General features: G+C 45.1%; 1 protein-coding gene across 2 annotated transcripts in view; it reads right to left on the bottom strand.

Annotated features, from left to right (window-relative positions):
* Window positions 1–22,538, bottom strand: part of CFAP97D1 (CFAP97 domain containing 1) — a 54,096-nt gene that overhangs the window by 12,552 nt on the left and 19,006 nt on the right. For both annotated transcript variants that reach the window (XM_072111814.1, XM_072111815.1), the window contains exons 2-3: window positions 19,201–19,271; window positions 17,424–17,542 (exon numbers count right to left, since the gene is read on the bottom strand). In XM_072111814.1, the coding sequence (XP_071967915.1) occupies window positions 17,424–17,542; window positions 19,201–19,271 (190 nt within the window). The remainder of the gene's footprint in view (window positions 1–17,423; window positions 17,543–19,200; window positions 19,272–22,538) is intronic.

The raw sequence follows: 22,538 nt of genomic DNA, 5'->3' as shown, positions 1-22,538 counted from the left end.
GGGTCTGCCACGATTCACTAAGATCATCCAAGTGCAATGCAAGTGCAATGCGTTTTTCACGCATCAATTGCCATAGAAAAGATAGAGCTCAGTCCTGAGCATTGAAATTGCATTGAAAACGCGCGTGAAAAAACTGAGACACTGAACAAACTCTGACTGAAAACTGATTGAACTCTGATGCAACATGTCAGTTTTTCACTGACCAAACCCTGATCGCTCCCTGATCCCTCCCACACTCCAAATCATACTGGTAGGTTGATTGAGCCCCATGAGGGACAGGGACCGATTTGGTAAACTCTGTGTAGTGCTGTGCTCTGTGTAATCTGTGTGCGCTATATAAATAAATTATTATTATTATTATTAAGTCTTGAGTCCAGCTTGGCGTCTTTTGAGACAGTGAGAGCTTGTCTTCAGTATTAAGCTCTTGGATTCAGTGACTTTTCATGTGTAATATACATTTTGTTGATTTTTGGATGATCCCACCACGCTGTACCATTCATGATCTGGCAGGTTTTAATCCACTTGATAAGTTACTAGTAGTGGTTTATTAGATTAATTTCTGCTAAAAGCCTAACTTAAATCTTGTGGTTCCCGATGAAAATAGGTGCCACATATTTGGCAATCGGTTTTCCGATCTTTCGCTATCAACAATGTCTTCATCATTCAGATTAGACCCTTGAAGCCAATGGCTGACAACTCAATAGAGGAAAAACAAAGCGCAATCTGTGCACATTAGCAAACATGTAATGTTCTTGTAGCGGCCGCTGTGCCCTGTAATGTAGAGATAAAAGAGGCAATCTAGTGGTTAGCTGCACATGACAGATAGGTGCAGGAAATCTAATTAAAATGCCAAAGAAAAAAACACCTAATCTCTGGTTTGTGAAGAAAGGAAGGACACCGCGTGGCATCTGGAGCCAGACTCCAATGATTTAGCTTGTGCTGGATATCATGACAAATTATACTCAGAAATGTATATGAAAATCACTAAATGATCAAAAACATGTCATAGGGCCACATTTACTAAGCAGTCTGTGCCAGTATTCTGGAGTAGATTGTGCATAAATACATGTATTTATTAAGAGCTTCTGCCAGTTTTGTTCCGTCATGGTGCCTGCGAGGGACTGCGCGGGGACACAAAGCCAATGCCGGAGCATCGCTGTTTAGAAGAGGACCTACCGGGGAAGGGGGGTGTCGGAAGGTGAGTACACTTTTTGTTTTTTGCCTACAGGCATTGTATTGGGGGCAGGGGCTGCAGGCTATATACTAGGGGACTGGCAGGGACTGGCTTACGCATCCATGGCGCCTTTAAACGCAAGGGCATGGCCTACGCAGGTGGAGTGGATTCTGAAGCGTCGGTGTCAAGAGAGAGATTCTGCGTAAAAGCACTGGGCAGGTGTATGAAGAGCTGGCAGGAGGGAAGGAGACGGCCAGGAAAGCACATATTCTCAACTGGAAATAAGACCAAGGCAGGGAATTTTCTGCGACTCAATGAAACAATCCTCACAATGCATCAATTTGACCGAGGTGAAACAAAAAATTTTAACCAGGTGGTGCTACACCCCATCCCATCTATCAAGGATCTTTCTGGATTTCTGGATCTTTCTGGGCACATCAGATAGGTGTTGGAAAAATTGTGGGCACAAGGGGTCAGTCTCTAAAATATTTTGGTACTGTCCAATATCGCAACTAGAGATGAGCGAGCACTAAAATGCTCGGGTACTCGTTATTCGAGACGAACTTTTCCCGATGCTCGAGTGCTCGTCTCGAATAACGAGCCCCATTGAAGTCAATGGGAAACTCGAGCATTTTTCAAGGGGACCAAGGCTCTGCACAGGGAAGCTTGGCCAAACACCTGGGAACCTCAGAAAAGGATGGAAACACCACGGAAATGGACAGGAAACAGCAGGGGCAGCATGCATGGATGCCTCTGAGGCTGCTTAATCGCACCATTATGCCAAAACTATGGGCAACAGCATGGCCATGACAGAGTGACAGAATGAAGCTAGATAGCATGTAAAACATCCAATAATTGACCCTGACACTATAGGGGACGGCATGCAGAGGCAGCGGCAGCAGCGGCAGGCTAGAGAGTGGCATGGCGACATACTCTAAATGGACTCAGGCTTCAAACCAATGGGTGGCAGAGAGGAACCAAAGGAGGTGAGCAAGAAGCGCTCAAATAATATCGGTACATGATAAAAGTTTGCCAGTATATTTTGTGGATTACACAGCAGGGTGGCGACAAAGTTAACATGGAAGCCATGAAAACAACCCAAAATTCTGCCTGACACAGCTCGTTTGATAAGGGGACCATGTATGGAGGCAGTGAACTAGTAGTAGATTAAAGGTGCTGCAGTTAAAACTATGTTAGTTGGATCTTGGCATGGAGCTGGCGCTCCGCTGCCAGGCGAGCTTTCGCCAATCCAAGGCTACTCTAGGCTACTCCCCAAACAGCACTTCTAAGAACCTTTTGTATAAGATCAAGTGTAGTAGCGTTCTTATAAGTTTGGGATATGGCGGGTGAGGGGAATGTAAACAGATGCGCAAGAAGCGCATGATGCGCATGGAGCTGGCGCTCCGCTGCCAGGTGAGCTTTCGCCAATCCAAGCCCCTGTCTCTAGGCTACTCCACAAACAGCACTTCTAAGAACCTTTTGTATAAGATCAAGTGTAGTAGCGTTCTTATAAGTTTAGGATATGGCGGGTGAGGGGAATGTAAACAGATGCGCAAGAAGCGCTGAAATAATATCGGTAAATGATAAAAGTTTGCAAGCATATTTTGTGGATTACACAGCACGGTGGCGACAAAGTTAACAAGTTTGATGTGGAATGCCCTGTAATAGCTCTTGGGCGGTGTACCTTTTATCGCCTAGGCTCAGCAGTTTGAGCACTGCCTGCTTTCGCTTAGCGACGGCACTGCTGCTGTGCCTAGAGCTACCGACTGATGGCGCCATGGCCACGGATGGTAATTCGGAGGAGGAGGAGGTGGAGGAGGGGTGGGAGGAGGAGGAGGTATACTAGACCTTTGAGACCTGGACCGAGGTAGGCCCCGCAATTCTCTGCGTCGGCAGTATATGACCAGCCCCAGGGTCAGACTCGGTCCCAGCCTGCACCAAGTTAAGTGTAGTAGCGTTCTTATAAGTTTGGGATATGGCGGGTGAGGGGAATGTAAACAGATGCGCAAGAAGCGCTGAAATATTATCCCTAAATGGTAAAAGTTTGCCAGTATATTTTGTGGATAACACAGCAGGGTGGCGACAAAGTTAACAACTTTGATGTGGAATCCATGAAAACAACCCAAATTTCTGCCTGACACACCTCGTTTGATAAGGGGACGATGTATGGAGGCAGCTATATGGACGACTTTTGGAGGTAGCAATGGAGACAACGTGTGGAGGCTGCTATGGAGACAATTTAATTTGGATAGTGCCTGTATGTGGCAGTCCAAAAAAGTTTTCAAACCAGAGGAGCAGGTAGGTGGCCCTCCAGAAAAATGGAATAGATTGAGTGCCTGTATGTGGCAGTCCAAAAAAGTTTTCAAACCAGAGGAGCGGGTAGGTGGCCCTCCAGAAAAATGAAATAGATTGAGTGCCTGTATGTGGCAGTCCAAAAAACTTTTCAAACCAGAGGAGCAGGTAGGTGGCCCTCCAGTAAAATGGAATAGATTGAGTGCCTGTATGTGGCAGTCCAAAAAAGTTTTCAAACCAGAGGAGCGGGTAGGTGGCCCTCCAGAAAAATTGAATAGATTGAGTGCCTGTATGTGGCAGTCCAAAAAACTTTTCAAACCAGAGGAGCAGGTAGGTGGCCCTCCAGTAAAATGGAATAGATTGAGTGCCTGTATGTGGCAGTCCAAAAAAGTTTTCAAACCAGAGGAGCAGGTAGGTGGCCCTCCAGAAAAATTGAATAGATTGAGTGCCTGTATGTGGCACTCCCAAAAATTGTTTAAAACAGAGGACCGGGTAGGTGGCCCTCCAGAAAAATTGAATAGATTGAGTGCCTGTATGTGGCACTCCCAAAAATTGTTTAAAACAGAGGACCGGGTAGGTGGCCCTCCATAAAAATTAAATGCATAAAGTACTATAGCTAGAGCCAGTGGGCCCTGTCAAAAAATAGCCAGTTTCCTCTGCTTTACTGTACAAAGAGGAGGAGAAGGAGGAAAATGAGGAGGAGGAGGAGTGGATAAATTATTCAGGTTGAGCTTCCTTCACCTGGTGGAGATTGGAAATTATGAGAAATCCAGGCTTTATTCATCTTAATAAGCGTCAGCCTGTCAGCGCTGTCAGTCGACAGGCGTGTACGCTTATCGGTGATGATGCCACCAGCTGCACTGAAAACCCGCTCGGACAAGACGCTAGCGGCAGGGCAGGCAAGAACCTCCAAGGCGTACAGCGCCAGTTCGTGCCACATGTCCAGCTTTGAAACCCAGTAGTTGTAGGGAGCTGTGTGATCATTTAGGACGATGGTATGGTCAGCTACGTACTCCCTCACCATCTTTCTGTAAAGATCAGCCCTACTCTGCCGAGACTGGGGACAGGTGACAGTGTCTTGCTGGGGTGACATAAAACTGGCAAAAGCCTTGTAAAGCGTACCCTTGCCAGTGCTGGACAAGCTGCCTGCTCGCCTACTCTCCCTCGCTACTTGTCCCGCAGAACTACGCACTCTGCCGCTAGCGCTGTCAGAAGGGAAATACTGTTTCAGCTTGTGAACCAGGGCCTGCTGGTATTCATGCATTCTCACACTCCTTTCCTCTCCAGGGATGAGAGTGGAAAGATTTTGCTTGTACCGTGGGTCCAGGAGAGTGAACACCCAGTAATCGGTGCTGGAATAAATTCTTTGAACGCAAGGGTCACGGGATAGGCAGCCTAGCATGAAATCTGCCATATGCGCCAGAGTACCAACGCGTAAGAATTCACTCCCCTCACTGGCCTGACTGTCCATTTCCTCCTCCTCCAACTCCTCCAACTCCTCTTCTTCTGCCCATACACGCTGAACAGTGAAGGACTCAACAATGGTCCCCTCTTGTGTCTCGCCAACATTCTCCTCCTCTTCCTCCTCATCCTCCTCCACCTCCACCTCCTCCGATATGCGCTGAGAAACAGACCTAAGGGTGCTTTGGCTATCAACAAGGGAATCTTCTTCCCCCGTCTCTTGTGACGAGCGCAAAGTTTCCGACTTCATGCTGATCAGAGAGTTTTTCAACAGGCCAAGCAGCGGGATGGTGAGGCTGATGATGGCGGCATCGCCACTGACCATCTGTGTTGACTCCTCAAAGTTACTCAGCACCTGACAGATATCAGACATCCACGTCCACTCCTCATTGTAGACTTGAGGAAGCTGACTGACCTGACTACCAGTTCTGGTGGAAGTTGACATCTGGCAGTCTACAATCGCTCGGCGCTGCTGGTAAACTCTGGATAACATGGTCAGTGTTGAATTCCACCTCGTGGGCACGTCGCACAACAGTCGGTGAGCGGGCAGTTGGAGGCGGCGCTGCGCTGCCCTGAGAGTGGCAGCATCTGTGCTGGACTTCCTGAAATGCGCACAGATGCGGCGCACCTTCGTGAGCAAATCAGACAGATTGGGGTATGTCTTGAGGAAACGCTGAACTATGAGATTTAACACATGGGCCAGGCATGGCACATGTGTCAGTCTGCCGAGTTGCAGAGCCGCCACCAGGTTACGGCCGTTGTCACACACAACTATGCCTGGCTTCAGGTTCAGCGGTGCCAGCCACAGATCAGTCTGCGCCGTGATGCCCTGTAATAGCTCTTGGGCGGTGTGCCTTTTATCGCCTAGGCTCAGCAGTTTGAGCACCGCCTGCTGTCGCTTAGCGACGGCACTGCTGCTGTGCCTAGAGCTACCGACTGATGGCGCCATGCCCACGGATGGTAATTCGGAGGAGGAGGAGGTGGAGGAGGGGTGGGAGGAGATGGAGGCATAGTAGGCCTGAAACACCTGGACCGAGGTAGGCCCCGCAATCCTCGGCGTCGGCAGTATATGACCAGCCGCAGGGTCAGACTCGGTCCCAGCCTCCACCAAGTTAACCCAATGTGCCGTCAGCGATATATAGTTGCCCTGCCCGGCAGCACTCGTCCACGTGTCCGTGGTCAGGTGGACCTTGTCAGAAACGGCGTTGGTCAGGGCACGGATGATGTTGTCTGACACGTGCTGGTGCAGGGCTGGGACGGCACATCGGGAAAAGTAGTGGCGGCTGGGGACCGAATACTGAGGGGCGGCCGCCGCCATGAGGTTGCGAAAGGCCTCGGTCTCTACTAGCCTATAGGGCAGCATCTCCAGGCTAAGCAATCTGGAGATGTGGACATTAAGGGCTTGGGCGTGCGGGTGGGTTGCACTATATTTGCGTTTCCGCTCCAGCGTCTGGGGTATGGAGAGCTGAACGCTGGTGGATGCTGTGGAGGATCGTGGAGGCGACGATGGGGTTTTTGTGGCAGGGTCCTCGGCAGGGGGCTGACTAGCAGCTGACACAGGGGAAGGAGCAGTGGTGTGCACGGCCGGAGGTGAACGGGCTTGTTGCCACTGAGTGGGGTGTTTAGCATTCATATGCCTGCGCATACTGGTGGTAGTTAAGCTAGTAGTGGTGGAACCCCTGCTGATCCTGGTTTGGCAAATGTTGCACACCACAGTCCGTCGGTCATCCGGTGTTTCCTTAAAGAACCTCCAGACTTCTGAAAATCTAGCCCTCGCCGCAGGAGCCCTCGCCACGGGAGCTTCACTAGTTGACACATTTGGCGCTGATGCACCAGCTCTGGCCCTGCCTCTCCGTCTGGCCCCACCACTGCCTCTTCCAACCTGTTCTGGTCGAGGACTCTCCTCTGTCTCAGAAGCACTGTGTTCACCCGGCCTATCAACCCAGCTTGGGTCTGTCACCTCATCATCCTCCGATCCCTCAGTCTGCTCCCCCCTCGGACTTCCTGCCCTGACAACAACTTCCCCACTGTCTGACAACCGTGTCTCCTCATCGTCGGACACCTCTTTAGACACTTCTTCCACTACGTCAAGAAGGTCATCATCACCCACAGACTGCGACTGGTGGAAAACCTGGGCATCGGAAAATTGCTCAGCAGCAACCGGACAAGTGGTTTGTGACTGTGGGAAGGGTCCAGAAAACAGTTCCTCAGAGTATGCCGGTTCAAATGCCAAATTTTCCTTGGAGGGGGCAGACTGGGGGGGAGGAGGCTGAGGTGCAGGAGCTGGAGGAGTGCCGATTTAGGTGACATGGGTGGACTGCGTGGAAGACTGACTGGTGGACAAATTGCTCGAAGCATTGTCGGCAATCCACGACATCACCTGTTCGCACTGTTCTGGCCTCAACAGTGCTCTACCACGAGTCCCAGTAACTTCAGACATGAACCTAGGGAGTGTAGCTCTGCGGCGTTCCCCTGCTCCCTCATAAGCAGGTGGTGTCTCACCCCGCCCAGGACCACGGCCTCTGACCCCTGCAGTAGTTGGACGCCCACGTCCCCGCCCTCGTCCTCTACCCCTAGCCCTCGGGTTAAACATTTTTAAAATGAGAGTTATAACTTTAATTTTTTTTTAACTTTTTTTTGTGTTTTTTTGTTTTTTTTTGTGTTTTTTAGTTTTTAAAACCAAACGATGCTATCCTATTGCTATGGCTATTTTCTAGCCAAGTATGAAAGCACACTACTATGCCAGATGAGATGACGCTGAGTTATTAAAAAAATAAACGTAAAATAAAAAAGGAAATGGCAGACTGTGCCTAATTGAAATCCAACCCCTAATAAATTTTCCCACTTCGGTCTTTGCAATGGATATGTGCGTCACTAAGCGCAAAACACAGCGGTCGCAAGTCTCACTACAAATTGCTCACAATTTGCTAGTAGATGCACTGCAGCAAGTACAGCCACCAGCAGATCAACCAGAAATCAAATATATATAACGCTACTGTAGGCGTAAGTAAGCCGTTTGGATTCTCCTATGGCTATTTTCTAGCCAAGTATGAAAGCACACTACTATGCCAGATGAGATGACGCTGAGTTATTAAACAAAATAAACGTAAAATAAAAAAGGAAATGGCAGACTGTGCCTAATTGAAATCCAACCCCTAATAAATTTTCCCACTTCGGTCTTTGCAATGGATATGTGCGTCACTAAGTGCAAAACACAGCGGTCGCAAGTCTCACTACAAATTGCTCACAATTTGCTAGTAGATGCACTGCAGCAAGTACAGCCACCAGCAGATCAACCAGAAATCAAATATATATAACGCTACTGTAGGCGTAAGTAAGCCGTTTGGATTCTCCTATGGCTATTTTCTAGCCAAGTATGAAAGCACACTACTATGCCAGATGAGATGACGCTGAGTTATTAAACAAAATAAACGTAAAATAAAAAAGGAAATGGCAGACTGTGCCTAATTGAAATCCAACCCCTAATAAATTTTCCCACTTCGGTCTTTGCAATGGATATGTGCGTCACTAAGCGCAAAACACAGCGGTCGCAAGTCTCACTACAAATTGCTCACAATTTGCTAGTAGATGCACTGCAGCAAGTACAGCCACCAGCAGATCAACCAGAAATCAAATATATATAACGCTACTGTAGGCGTAAGTAAGCCGTTTGGATTCTCCTATGGCTATTTTCTAGCCAAGTATGAAAGCACACTACTATGCAAGATGAGATGACACTGAGTTATTAAAAAAATAAACGTAAAATAAAAAGTAAATGGCAGACTGTGCCTAATTGAAATCAAACCCCTAATAAATTTTCCCACTTTGGTGTTTGAGGTGGATATGTGTGTCACTAAGAGCTAAACACAACGGTAGCAAGTCCCCCTGCAAATTCCTCACAATATGGTACTAGCTGCAAATAAAAAAAAAAAAGTATAACGTTATTGTAGCCCTAAAAAGGGCTGTTGGGTTCTTGGAGAATCACTCCTGCCTAACAGTAAGCTAATAGAACACCCTAACGCTTTCCCTGACCAGCAGCAGCTCTCTCCCTAGCGGCATCCAGACACAGAATGATCCGAGCAGCGCGGGCAGCGGCTAGTCTATCCCAGGGTCACCTGATCTGGCCAGCCAACCACTGCTATCGACGTGTAAGGGTACCACGTCATGCTGGGTGGAGTGCAGAGTCTCCTGGCTTGTGATTGGCTCTGTTTCTGGCCGCCAAAAAGCAAAACGGCGGGAGCTGCCATTTTCTCGAGCGGGCGAAGTATTCGTCCGAGCAACGAGCAGTTTCGAGTACGCTAATGCTCGACCGAGCATCAAGCTCGGATGAGCATGTTCGCTCATCTCTAATCGCAACCCTTTTAGGCCGAAACCTTTGAAATGCTGTCGTCACTTTTGTATTTTCCAATCCACTCTGACCCTGCACTAGCCCTACTTATGGTAGGAATCACTGAATTTCTTTACAAATATAGAAAATGTATTGGCCTGGCCATCAAACAGCCAAACTACTGATTGCTAGATCGTGGAAGTCTCCTTCTCCTCCCAAGCTACCAGCATTGAGGGAAATGCTGGGACAACAAAAAAATTCTGGGACAACAAAAAAATTCTGGCCCTCAGAAATCCCTCCCAGCCTTTTATACTTAAAGAGAACCCGTCAGGCAAAATAACCCCCTAAACTAAATATATTTTCATAAACTGCCATTAGAGAGCATTGCCTCTATCCCTTCATTGTCCCTCTACATGCATGTAAACCTAAGCAATGAGGTCCTAAAACTGTTTGCAAATGACCTGTGAAATATCCAATGAGTCATTAGCATATTCAAGCTGTCCACCTTATTCATGAGTGGGAGGTACAGCCACACCCCCAGTGCATGACTGACAGCCTGTGTAATGGTGTGAGGCTGTATAATGATGGGCTTCCTGGTGCTGGCGCCCCCTGCAGGTACTTGTGTAGCTGATGTCTGTGTATTAGGAGGATGCAGCATGTCAGCAGATGCAGCACACACACCAGCACTGCTTTACTATACATTACACACAGACATGAGCAGGGGGAGGAGAGGGGAGGGGTTACAGGGGTGACATCACTGCCCCTGACCATGTGACCCGCCTCATTTACATAATAAAGAAAAGATGATTTTGCAATGGTGTAAATCATGTAAATGAGGCAATCATGTAAATGAGGCTGGTCACATGGTCAGAGGCAGTGATGTCACCCCTGTTCCCCCTTCCCCCGCTCATGTCTGTGTGTAATGTATAGTAAAGCATGGCTAGTGTGTGTGCTGCATCTGCTGACATGCTGCATCCTCCTAATACACAGAGACACAGACATCAGCTACACATGAATCTGACATGTTGTGCTATAACATGGCTGCCTGGAGCTGCTGTATCTCTCCTGTACACACACACATGCACACACAGGCTGCAGGGGGTGTGGCCACCAGCACCAGGAAGCACATCATTATACAGCCTCACACCATTATACAGGCTGTCAGTCATGCACTGGGGGTGTGGCTGTGCCTTCAACTCATGAATAAGGTGGACAGCTTGAATATGCTAATGCTTCATTGGACATTTCACAGGTCATTTGCATACAGCTTTAGGACCTCATTGCTTAGGTTTACAGGCATGTAGAGGGACAATGAAGGGATAGAGGCAATGCTCTCTAATGGCAGTTTATGAAAATATATTTAGTTTAGGGGGGTTATTTTGCATGACGGGGTTCTCTTTAACTCGGGGTCCCTGGCTATTAGCATGTGGTGATGTCATAGCAGAAATCCCTTCCCTCATGTGCTGAGGCCTTATAAGACATGTGTATAGAGTAGATTATATATGGCTACATAGTTAGTCCTTCTTCCTGTTACCCCTCGTCTATGGCCTATAGGCAAATTTTATTGCATAAGTGACATGTGAGATCTTGTTGATATTAGAGAAATATGGTTTTCTGAAAAGGACTCGCTGAGAATCAATTGTTCTTCTTTTACTTTGTAATTTCTAAGATAACTGATGCTCAAATGGTTACAGACTAATAATTAGCAGAGGCGTTTCTCAATGTTTCTCAATGTTGAAAATTACGTTTTTTCTATGTAACAAAAAAACAAAAAACTGAGCCTATATATGCTATTGACATATTTATGTAATTTTATGGTTTTAATATAAAAAGATTTAAAACTAAAATAGAGAGATTCTGTGCATTTGCAGAAGCTCTTGTTCCCCTGCTGGCTTTGCATTGGCTACCAGAGCACGCCTCCTTCACAGGCCGAATGTACATGCTGGGGGTGGCAATGCAGAGGTTACTCAGGGCATAAAGTTCCCTTAGCCCATGAAGCCCACAGAGGCTACTCCATGCACCGAAGCCTCTGTAGCTAATTTTAGGTAATTGTAGGTAATAAAATGTATAACCTGGTAGGCATCATTGTAATAAATTATAAAAGATGTGCAGGGATGAGCCACACATCGGAAATCTACCTTCGGAACCACTAAAAAAAATTGTTTCTAGATGGTAGATTTCCTTTTTTATTGTGATCATCCCCTCTAAAGGGACTGGGATTTTCAAAGCATGGCCTTTCCACAAGGGTAGGTGATCAGGGATAATTGTTGGGGTCAAAACTTACTGAAAAGTAGCAAAGTGACTTCACAGTGGCAACCGTACTGTTGTGTCTAACCGCCAGACTACACATTAGGTACTAGGAAATGCCACACAAATATAGACACCATTCTACCACATTCTACAGTCAATTCCCTGTAGGGCTTATTTCCTAAGGGTCGCAAATCGCATTTTTGTCGGATTTTCCAACATTTTCTGGATTTGCGTCGCTGGGACAGGTATTTAACTGGGGATTGTGTCACACACTGTGCTTGCTTTCATGCGACAGAAATCGAGGGGTGGGCCGTCGGACAATCCAACAGATTCGGACTGAATCCAATTGTCTTGCAAGATCAAGCACTTACATGCACCAGGAAGAAGATGGTGAACTTTGTCGGACCGGAGCGGGAAAGTGACACATGCAGGATATCGAGCGCACGATCTTAGTGAATCGCAGCAATGCATTCTGGTCGGACAATGCACTTTCGGGGAAGGCGTCAGGATGGGTAAGTAAATGTGCCCCAATGTCTGCAATCTCCTGGAATAAGTTGAGAACTGGGCCATACCATTACCCTTTAAAGCATGATTGATAATGTTGGACTGTGTGGACTCTCCATTGCAAATTGGCAAATAACAGATGAATTGCACAGGGTAAAGTTCTAAGAATAAAGCAGAGAATTTCGTACAGAATATTACTGTCTTTCCAAACTTCCTAATGAAATAGAAAAGGTTCGATACAAAATGCTAGAACATTGTCCTTGACAGAAGCAAATGGAAGTGAAGAGAAATGATCAGAATGCATTTGCATGGCAGATACTGCAAATTGGTCCCCACGCAGTCCTGTGACATTCACTTTACTGTAATCAATACAAATTGCGGATATTTTAATATGACATTTTTATCCACTTATATTGATGGCCTCTATCTCATAGTCATTGTGGTAAAGAGAACTCCGCTCTGAGATTGTGATGGAGGACAAGCTGTTCTATTATTGCCGGATGATACAAACCTGATGTGTAGAACTGTTTTTTAATATTTTAGGTAAAATTGACAAAAGAAATGGATATGTCATAGCAGAGGTTTGTGTTAAATATGTCTGTATAGTATATTACTGCTTAATTGAATCTGGAACCACCAGTATATATGCATTTATTTTTCATTTTTTAAATTACCGATACATACTCGAGTATTAGCCGACCCGAGTATCAGTCACAGCATCTAATTTTACCAAAAATATCTGTGAAAACCTATTGACTCGAGTGTAAGCCTAGGGTGAGAAATGTATTGGTCACCGCCTCCCACCGTAATGTCCATGCAGCCTCCCACATAATGACAGCCAGCCCCCAGTAGTATTTAGCTAGCTTCACTCTCTGACAATCTCTGTGTCTCCATTTCTTTTTGTATAACGGAGCAGGCAGAGACATGTTCATGCACTCTGCCTGCGCACATACTATGACATGGTGTTTCACCGTTGATGAAGTCATATGGGCAGATTTATTTACCCGGTTCTGTTGTGATCCCGCCATGCGTTGTCCAACGAGGATTCGGGTCTGCCTCGATTCACTAAGATTGTGCGCCCGAGTTCCTGCATCCGTCACTTCTGCGTCGAGGTCCGCCGGAGTTCACCTTCTTCTTCCTGGTGCATGTGAGTGCATGTCTTGCGACACAATTCTAAATGTTAAATCCCGCATGTTGTCCGAATCCGTCGGGTTGTCTGACGGCCCGGCCCCCGATTATGGTCGCGTGCAAGCCGGTGCTGATGCGCCAAAATCCGATCGGGTGCGCCAAAATCCCAGAAATCGTCGGGAAACCTGCGGACCCTTAGTAAATGAGCCCCATAGTGTGTGCATGGGCATAGTGCTTGAACGTGTCTCTGTTTGCTCTGTTAAACAAGAGGACAAGAAGGAAGAGGAGACTCGGAGAGTGGCAGAAGGTGAAGCTGGCTATATACTACTGGGGTGTGGCTGGCTATATACTACTGGGGGGTGGCTATATACTATATGCGGGCTGGCTGTCTATATACTACTGGGGGCTGGCAAGCTATATACTACTTGGCAAGGGCAAGGAGGACCGAACGTGCAGTGTTTTTTAATGAAAGCCTTTTTAGCTTTATGTTTTGTAAGTACATCGATTAAACTTTTTGAATTTAAGAAGAAAAAACCTGTTGCACTATTGCGTCGTTTCTTCCTTCTATTTGAGCGGAGTCGATGACTATATACCACTGGGAGCTGGCAGGCTATATACTACTGGGGGCTGGCTGACTATATACTACTGAGAGCTGGCAGGCTATATACTACAGGGGGCTGGCAGCGTATATACTACTAGGGCAGGCTAGCTATATACTACTGGAGCAGGCTGGCTATATAGTACTGGAGCAGACTGACTATATACCACTGGGTGCTGGCAGGCTATATACTACTGGGGGCTGGCTGGCATTATATTACTGGGGGCTGGCTGGCTATATACTACTGGGGGCTGGCTGACTATATACTACTGAGAGCTGGCAGGCTATATACTACTGGGGGCTGGCAGCATATATACTACTAGGGCAGGCTGGCTATATACTACTGGAGCAGGCTGGCTATATAGTACTGGAGCAGGCTGACTATATACCACTGGGTGCTGGCAGGCTATATACTACTGGGGGCTGGCTGGCATTATATTACTGGGTGCTGGATGGCTATATACTACTGGGGGCAGGCTGGCTATATACTACTGGGAGCTGGCAGGCTATATACTATTGGGGCTGGCAGGCTATATACTATTGGTCCAAAGATGGCCCAAAATTTTTATACTATGTTAGAGACATAGAAGCCCAAAAAGTAAAAAGAAATACTCACTTTGAAGATATATCACCAAACACATAACCCCGCTCTGCAACAACAACAAATCTACTTCTTAAATGGATGAATGGATATCAGGTCAAGAGTAAGGTAGTTTCTTTCATTTCTCAAAAAACCTTTTGAAGGTCCTTTAGCTCATTTTAATTTGTGCTCAGGACCAGGGTAGAGCAATGATAAAACAAGTTCAATGGTTGTAATCCTGTATTTGGATAAATGACAACTTACAGGATTCTTCGGCCCTGTGTACATGATGACTTGTATCAACATGGACCATTTTTCAGTCAGTATAAAGAAAAGTGCAGGTCCTTTTACACGGGCCAATAATCATAAATGAAAGTGGTCTTGTCCAATTATCGTACTTTATAATAGGGTCTGAAATCCTTAATCTGAAGAGGTCAAAGGTCAAGAGGAAACGGACCTAGTTCCATTTGTATTGTACAAAAAGACTTTTAATAAATCATCTTTTATCGAGAAAACCGTTTTTTGCACGCTCTTGCCTTTTATCATCCTTGGAGATGAGACATAAAAGCTTGGGCGAGAAAAGGATTTACCACATGGAGTGACGTTTGTGATAAAAATAATCAAAATGTTATCTTTATTTGAAAATAAAAAGCTTGAATATGAGGCTGTTTCTCAAGCCATTAAATTTTCACTCTTGTATAATAGAGGCTTAGCTCGGTCTATTATGCAACATAATGTATGGCACTAAGGCGACAGAATGAAGAAAGCCGTATGAGCGGCACAATGTACATAGAGCTCGACTCACAGGCGTCACTCACAGCATTTCAGCTTTATACTTTATTTACTTATCATTTATATCACATTTCCTTTTTATATTGTTGTTACCAAATTTTATCTGTATTCCCATATTGCGCAACATCTCGCAAATCCCAGTGGGGAGGGCGGCTCTTCATATGATGGAAGTCTTATGACTATCCACTGTATGTCCCTAATTTTCCTATCGGGGCATGAAAAATGGAGTTTATAGCTGTTTCAGTTTTCTATCCTACTGCCATCCAAGTATGTATTTCGCATGTCATCTTTCCACATCTGATATTTATGGCTATGGTACTCGTTTGCACAGAGCTATTAATGATGTTTGAAGTGGACTCACGAGCTAAGTCTTCATCAAACATCCACCAGTAACATTGTTGGTGTTAACCTGTTAGATACCAATGGCAGTTAAATCCCAGCAATGTCATCTTGTTGGGGATAGTCATTCCCTTTAATGTCATCAGGGATTGACGAATGGTTGTCATGATAGCCTGGGGTCTATACTCCATGATAACCTTTAATCTATCAGTTCTAAAGATCTGTTATGGTTTGCTGGTGGCACACTGTAACAGATCATCAGCAAATCCACCATATACTGCAATATAGTAGTTCTGCAGTGTATGGTTGGAGTGATCAGACTAGAGACATTGGGGCAGATTTACTTACCCGGTCTGTTCGCGATCCAGCGGCGCGTTCTCTGTGGTGGATTCGGGTCCGGCCAGGATTCATCAAGGTAGTTCCTCCGCCGTCCACCAGGTGGCGCTGCTGCGCTGAAAAGCATCGTAACGCACTCAAGTTCACCGAGCCGGGCCAAGTGAAGGTAAGCGTGTCCCAAGCGACACTTTTATTGTTTTAAATGCGGCTATTTTTCCGAATCCGTCGGGTTTTCGCTCGGCCACGCCCCCCGATTTCCGTCGCGTGCATGCCAGCGCCGATATGCCACAATCCGATCGCGTGCGCCAAAATCCCGGGGAAATTCAGGGAAAATCGGAAATATTTGGGTAACACGTCGGGAAAACGCGAATCGGGCCCTTAGTAAATGACCCCCATTGGCTCAGTCACACAGTGACTTGCATGAATAACACATGCCCCTTGTGACTTGCTGCTCCTTCTGGCATGGTGCCAGATAAGTTTACAAAGTTTATTTTCCGGGGATATGAACTATGCATTTTAACAAAATATAGTTTAGGCAATAGTTAGCATAGTTCTATGGGAATCTGTGCTAGGTTTATTAGTGAAAATCTGATGACAGATTTGTGTAAATCAGCTTACTGTCTTATATCTTATATCCACTGACAGCTGAGAGATAAAGAAACCTGATAAAGTGTCTAATGACTTCACTCTTTACAGACACTTCCTGGATAGTTTCATCTCCACAAAGCTGAATCATTAAGGGAAATATTCTCAGTGTACGGAAAGAGTTAATTATTAGTCTTCTCATCTGTCTGCAGTAGATTGACATCAGGACACGTAACATGAGAAAGAGAAATAAGACCAGAGAAAATGCTTTCCTTAAGAAGTATATTGCAACATTTACAATTATCACCTGTCCTATTTATTTCTGAAATAAAAAAGAAATGCTTCAAAGGTTTAGTTACGCCTTAAGCTGCTGCCAATATTTTTTTAGATATGAAAATTGGAGCTTAACCAGCATAATAGTGAATTTTGTTATACCAGTTGACTTCTCTAGGACAAGACTTACAGGAGAATCAGACCAAACTCCTTATGCTGCCAGTCTTTCTGCATGGACTGATGATCCGAGAAGGAAATCAGACATGTGAATTGGTCCATAGATTTTAACATGTCTGCATTCAGTCCATGTGCTGTTCAATGAAGAATCATAGAGCAAAGGGAAGAGAAAAGAAAACCTGCTAGTGTGAAACATTTCTACGTATAACTCGTGCTTGTTTTATGTCGAATTTTTTGCTGATTTGTTTCTGCTGAACTAACACCAAGATATTATAGACTAATGTATGCTCGCAGCCAAAACTCCATCCAACTCACTCTTACATGTAACATCGAGTGCCCATCTATATGTGCAGCAGCTGCCATGTTTGGCCATAGCCATACGCTATAACGCTGTGAGTATGGATTAGTAGATCGATCCGTAATCCAGGCGGGACTCTCTCCCCTTACTGCTGATCTGCGCTAAGCCTGGTGTTGGACCCCAAACTATTTAATAATGAGGACTCTTCCTAAAAATTGCCCATCAACATCCATAATTAAAAAAAAACACCTTGAATTCAAAGAAGGCAAAACTTTTTTTTAAAAAAAATTAAATTAAATTGGGCATTACCTTCTAAAAAGACTATTATTCCAGTTGTCCAGCACCCCCCGAGTGCGCATAATGTGAGCAATTTTCTCCATGAGCAGACGGTTCTCCTTTTCTATCACAGCCAGTCGTTCTTGTTCCATCTGTATGAACAAAGGTGATGCAGAAAATGGGCCTATTAGACAAATCCCCAGACGAATGCTGGTAAATAATGTTGTAATCAAGACCCAGCTAATGTGATGTGTGGTGCGACTGAAACCACAGATTCTAAAACATCAAGGTCATAATCTCACAAGAACTTACAATGGAAAAGACGGCTTCTTTTTTGTTTTAAATACCGCAAGGAGAAATAAATGCATTTAATAAACCAAAGAAGTCCCAAATGGTAACAGGACATAAAAGTATATAGAGTTTTTATTAAAATTGTAATGATGTAGTATCATAGCATTGCAGGTCCATTCTTTTATTAGCAAAATGGAACAAGTATATTTACTAAGCTAAAAGCAATTTAAAGGGGTATTTCCACTTCAGCAAATTAATGTTATTGTTTGTATGATGAAAAACAATACAATTTTCCAAAATACCTTCTGTATCAATTCCTCGCAGTTTTCTAGATCTCTGCTTGTTGTCATTCTATAGAAAGCTTCTATATTTACTTCCTGTAGATAGAAATCTGACCATGGTCACACAGGTGCACGGCTCGTTAGTATCATAGAGAGTAATCAGAGCTGTGTGATATAACGAGCTGTGCACCTGTGTGACCATGGTCAGATTTCTATCCACTGGAAGTAAACATAGAAGCTTTCTATAGAATAACAGCAAGCAGAGATCTAGATAAACTGTGAGGAATTCATACAGAAAGTATATTGGAAATTTGTATTCATTATTAAATTGTAAAACTCAACAATAACCATTGTTGAAATGGGAATATCCCTTTAAGTGTAGCTCTGATTTTATAATGATTGGTTACCAAAATAGACATCTGTAATTCCCCCTTTCAAAGCAAAGAGAACAATGTCCATATTGTGCTGTTTGCCCTTTTCTTTCCAGAATCCAGGGGATATTTATCCGGGTGGACATTTGTAAACCCCCCTAATTTCCATAGGAAATGAGTGGCAACTCTGCAAATCGTGAAAGGAATAGGACCTACTTTAAAATGTGCGGCCATTCCACTGACTTAGGGTGCGGTGGGACACCCTGCATGCACTTTACTTACTCGGTCCATTCGCGATCCAGCGGTGGTGGATTAGGGTCTTCCGGCGATTCACTAAGGCAGTTCCTCTGACGTCCACCAGGTGTCGCTGCTGCGCTGAAGTCCGCCGAGGCCCGCCGGAGTTCACGATCCTATTCTTGTTGAAGGTAAGCGCGTGTCCAGCAACACTTTTTTTTTTTTAAATGCTGTGGTTTTTCCGAATCCGTCGGGTTTTCGTTTGGCCACGACCCCAATTTCCGTCACGTGCATGCCGGTGCCGATACGCCACAATCCGATCGTGTGCGCCTAAAACCCGGGGCAATTGAGGAAAAATCGGCGCAAATCGGAAATATTCGGGTAACACGTCGGGAAAACGTGAATCGGACCCTTAGTAAATGACCGCCATTGACTCAATTTGTGTGTAAAAGGCCTTAGCCGTATACTATAGGTGACAAAGTACTTATGGGCCTGAGCTGTGATACCATATGCTATACAACAAGGACAGATATTATTCCTGGCAGAAAGACAGTTGTGTTTCGTATCCTGTAAGATCCATTTATAAAGTTTTTTGAAAGTCAGACATTTCTGTAATAAAATATGATACAATACCTGAACTTTTCCCATATGGATGTGATGATGTAAAAATATCCTTGGAGGCTTATTGTCAACTTCAGGTTTGGCTGTAAGACACATACATGACATAAGAGTACAGTAAAATGAAAAGATATTTAGGCTTAGTTATGGTCATAATGGGGGTTATTTATTATTAGGCGTCTCCTTGGAACAGTTTTATGTCTTGGGAGCTCCGCTGCCCATCTTATGCTCTTATGTGTCTGGGATTTTTCTTTCAAAAAGTTGCAAAAAAGTCACAAAATGTTGCAGGTCTTATAGTACCGGTAATTTTTGTTCATAAAGAGGCGCTAGGTCTTATTTTAAGGGGATGTTTTATTTTTCCATGACCAAGAATTCACATTTATTGTTGAACATCAGCATTTAAATGGAAAGACTCCATTCAGAGACGGTTAACAATCTATGGTACATTTAATGATCCCGATATTTATGGGAACAAAATGCAACATTTTTTATTTAGCCCCTTAACGACTTTTTTGTTTCTTTTCGGTTTTTTGTGTTTCCATTTTTTGCTTCCCAAATTCAAAAATCTATTACTTTTTTATTTTTCCTTGTACAGAGCTGGGTGAGGGCTTGTTTTCTCCGTAACAAATTGCACTTCATAGAGGGTATATAATATTCCATGCTGTGTACTGGGAAGTAGGAAAAAGAATTCCAAATGCATTTTCACCATTTTATTGTGGGTTCTGATTTTACGTCTTTCACTGTGCACTCCAAAACCTCCTGTACAATTTTTTTTTTTTTTTCATTTTGCTTATCCATCCTGCATATAAAATGCTGTGAATAGGGCCGGGGGGTGAGGGGGGGGGGGGTATGGCTGGCACGGGACACCCAGAGGGCGCCAGGAGGTAGGTACATCTTTATTATTTTAAGCAGCCACCTTTTGTTTTTTTAATAAGTCTCGGACAACCCCTTTAAATGCCAGGAATATTATATTTTGATAAATCGGACATTTTGGGATGCGGCCATACCTAACATGTTTACTGTTTATTTATATTTACATCAGTTCTACGGAAAGGTGGGTGATTAGAATTTTTATATTTTTTTTATTTATTTTTTTAAGCTTTTTGAATTTATATTTTAACTATTTTTCAGACCCCCTAGGGTACTTTAGCCGTAGGTTGTCTGATTGATCCTACCGTATACTGCCATACTTCAGCACGTGGCTGTATGCATGTCCGAGCTATGGCCAGACAAGCTTACGTCCATGTGAAAGAGGCCATACACTGTATTACAGTCTTGTATATAAGGATCTTTTCTCATATCTATGAGCCCTTATAGGCATCACCAGCAGGTAGCATTGTGCAGCAGGTAGTCTATTTTGCCATCTTATGATTAGAGGTATTAAAAATAAACTAAAAAAAGATGTAGTCAAGCATAGCGCAAAATGGATGAATTTCGTCCGGAGGTCAATTACTGCCTTTCTTGGTACTTTGTAAACTACCAGGAATCTGTTGTGGATTTAATTAATCTACTCGCCTCTGTTCACACAGTTCAGCTCAGGGATATTTCTGTGCTTCGGAATCAGTGTCTGTGAAGGTTTTCTAATCCAAGCTGGGACAATAAAGTTTATGATCTGTGTAGATGCTGTAAATACTGAAGCGGGATATTAACTGCAGCGGAGTAATGGAATGTAAATCCCACCTTGCGGGTCGTCCCAGTCAGTGTGGAGTCAGCCGACCATAGTGCCTTATGTTTACCTTCATGTTTTGTTTAAGAAGGGTTTAGGTGGTCATTTAGGATTTTAATGACACTTTCTATGTTGGTCAGAGGCCTAACTACAGCGGTAGCAGCCATTGCACCTGCTAAGGGGCCCACAGTGTCAGGGGCACAGCATGAAATGTTGGGGAAGAAGACAGCAGAACAACAAGATAACGGATCAATCTTCTCTAATTCCTGCCATGTACAGCTCCCATGTGGTCAGCAGCCACTGGGACAGATCTGTGTAAATGGATAAATTTGTGCGCATAACTGTATAAATGTGTATAAATTTATGAGTATACAGATATTTATATTTCTGAGGGGGTAGAAGTATGCTATAGGGCCCTGTCTCTCCTAGTTACTCCTCTGCTGCTGCTTCTAGGGCATCTGAAAGATACTGGGGCACATTTACTTACCTGTCCGACGGAGTCCACAGGAAGTGCATTGTCCGTGTATGTCGCAATTCAATAAGACAGCACCTCCGATATCCTTCATGTGTCGCTTCCCCGCTCAAGGCTGGCAGAGTTCACCATCTTTTTAGTGGTGCATCTAAGTTCTTTGGCTTGCAATTTGAAAGTTAAATCTCACGCTCAGTCTGAATCAATCGGATCGTGCGATGGCCCGCACCCTGATATGTGTTGCATGAAAGCCAGCGCGCCTGCGCCAAAAGAGAATCGCAAGAGCCACAATCCCAACACACACACTTCTTGAGTACCTGTGCAAGCCCCAAAGGCCCCTTCCACACTCATGTGTGTGATGCAATGAACTCGCATCACACTCGCAACATGTGTTGCTCGGATCGCACGGCCCAAATGCTGCAAACCGGAACCGAACTCAGCATGTCAGTTCAGTTCTGGTTTGCAGCGTTCGGGCCATGCGAACTGAGCAACACGTGTTGCTAGTGTGATGTGCAACACCCTCGCCGATGCAAGGCAGAGGGGTTGTTGAGAATACGTCCCACCATGTAGCTTGTAGCCGGTGAAGGGTATGATCAACCCCACAGCAGGTCACTACATAACACAGATGAGCACTGCAGCGGTAGAGTCTGCCTGGTAAGGCAGGAGTTAATTGCTTTATGTGATGTAATATGTGTATTCCAATCACATGTGTTCAAATCTTGTATCTGTGAGCTGAGATGTAATTGGAGGAGTAGCCACCACCTGACCAGTGGGAGTAACAAAACCCCTGGTCAGGAAACTTCTAGAAGTCAGTCAGACCATGGAGTCTGAAGGAGAGAGAAGAAGACTGGAGTTACCGTATTTTCCGGGCCATTAGGCGCACCGGAATATAAGGCGCATTAGTCCGATGGGCCTTATATATGTAATAATTCCATATATAAGGCGCATCGGACTATAAGGCGCAGGGTCGGGGGCGTGGCGGAGGTCCGGGGGCGGAGCGAAGACCCGACGGGACGAGACGCGACGCCACGCCGAGACGCGGAACGTGGGGAAGGTGAGCCGGGAAGGTGAGGGGGAGGTGGAGAATGGCATACTTACATAGGTCCCCGCTACTGGAGACAGCAGATCTCCAGCGGGAACTGCAGACCGACGCGGCAGAAGTTGTTCGTGCCGCATGGTCTGCAGTTCCCGCTGGAGATCTGCTGTCTCCGGTAGCGG

Source organism: Engystomops pustulosus, chromosome 6, assembly GCF_040894005.1.
Source record: "Engystomops pustulosus chromosome 6, aEngPut4.maternal, whole genome shotgun sequence".
NCBI lineage: Eukaryota > Metazoa > Chordata > Amphibia > Anura > Leptodactylidae > Engystomops > Engystomops pustulosus.
This window is presented reverse-complemented; position numbering and strand designations above follow the sequence as displayed.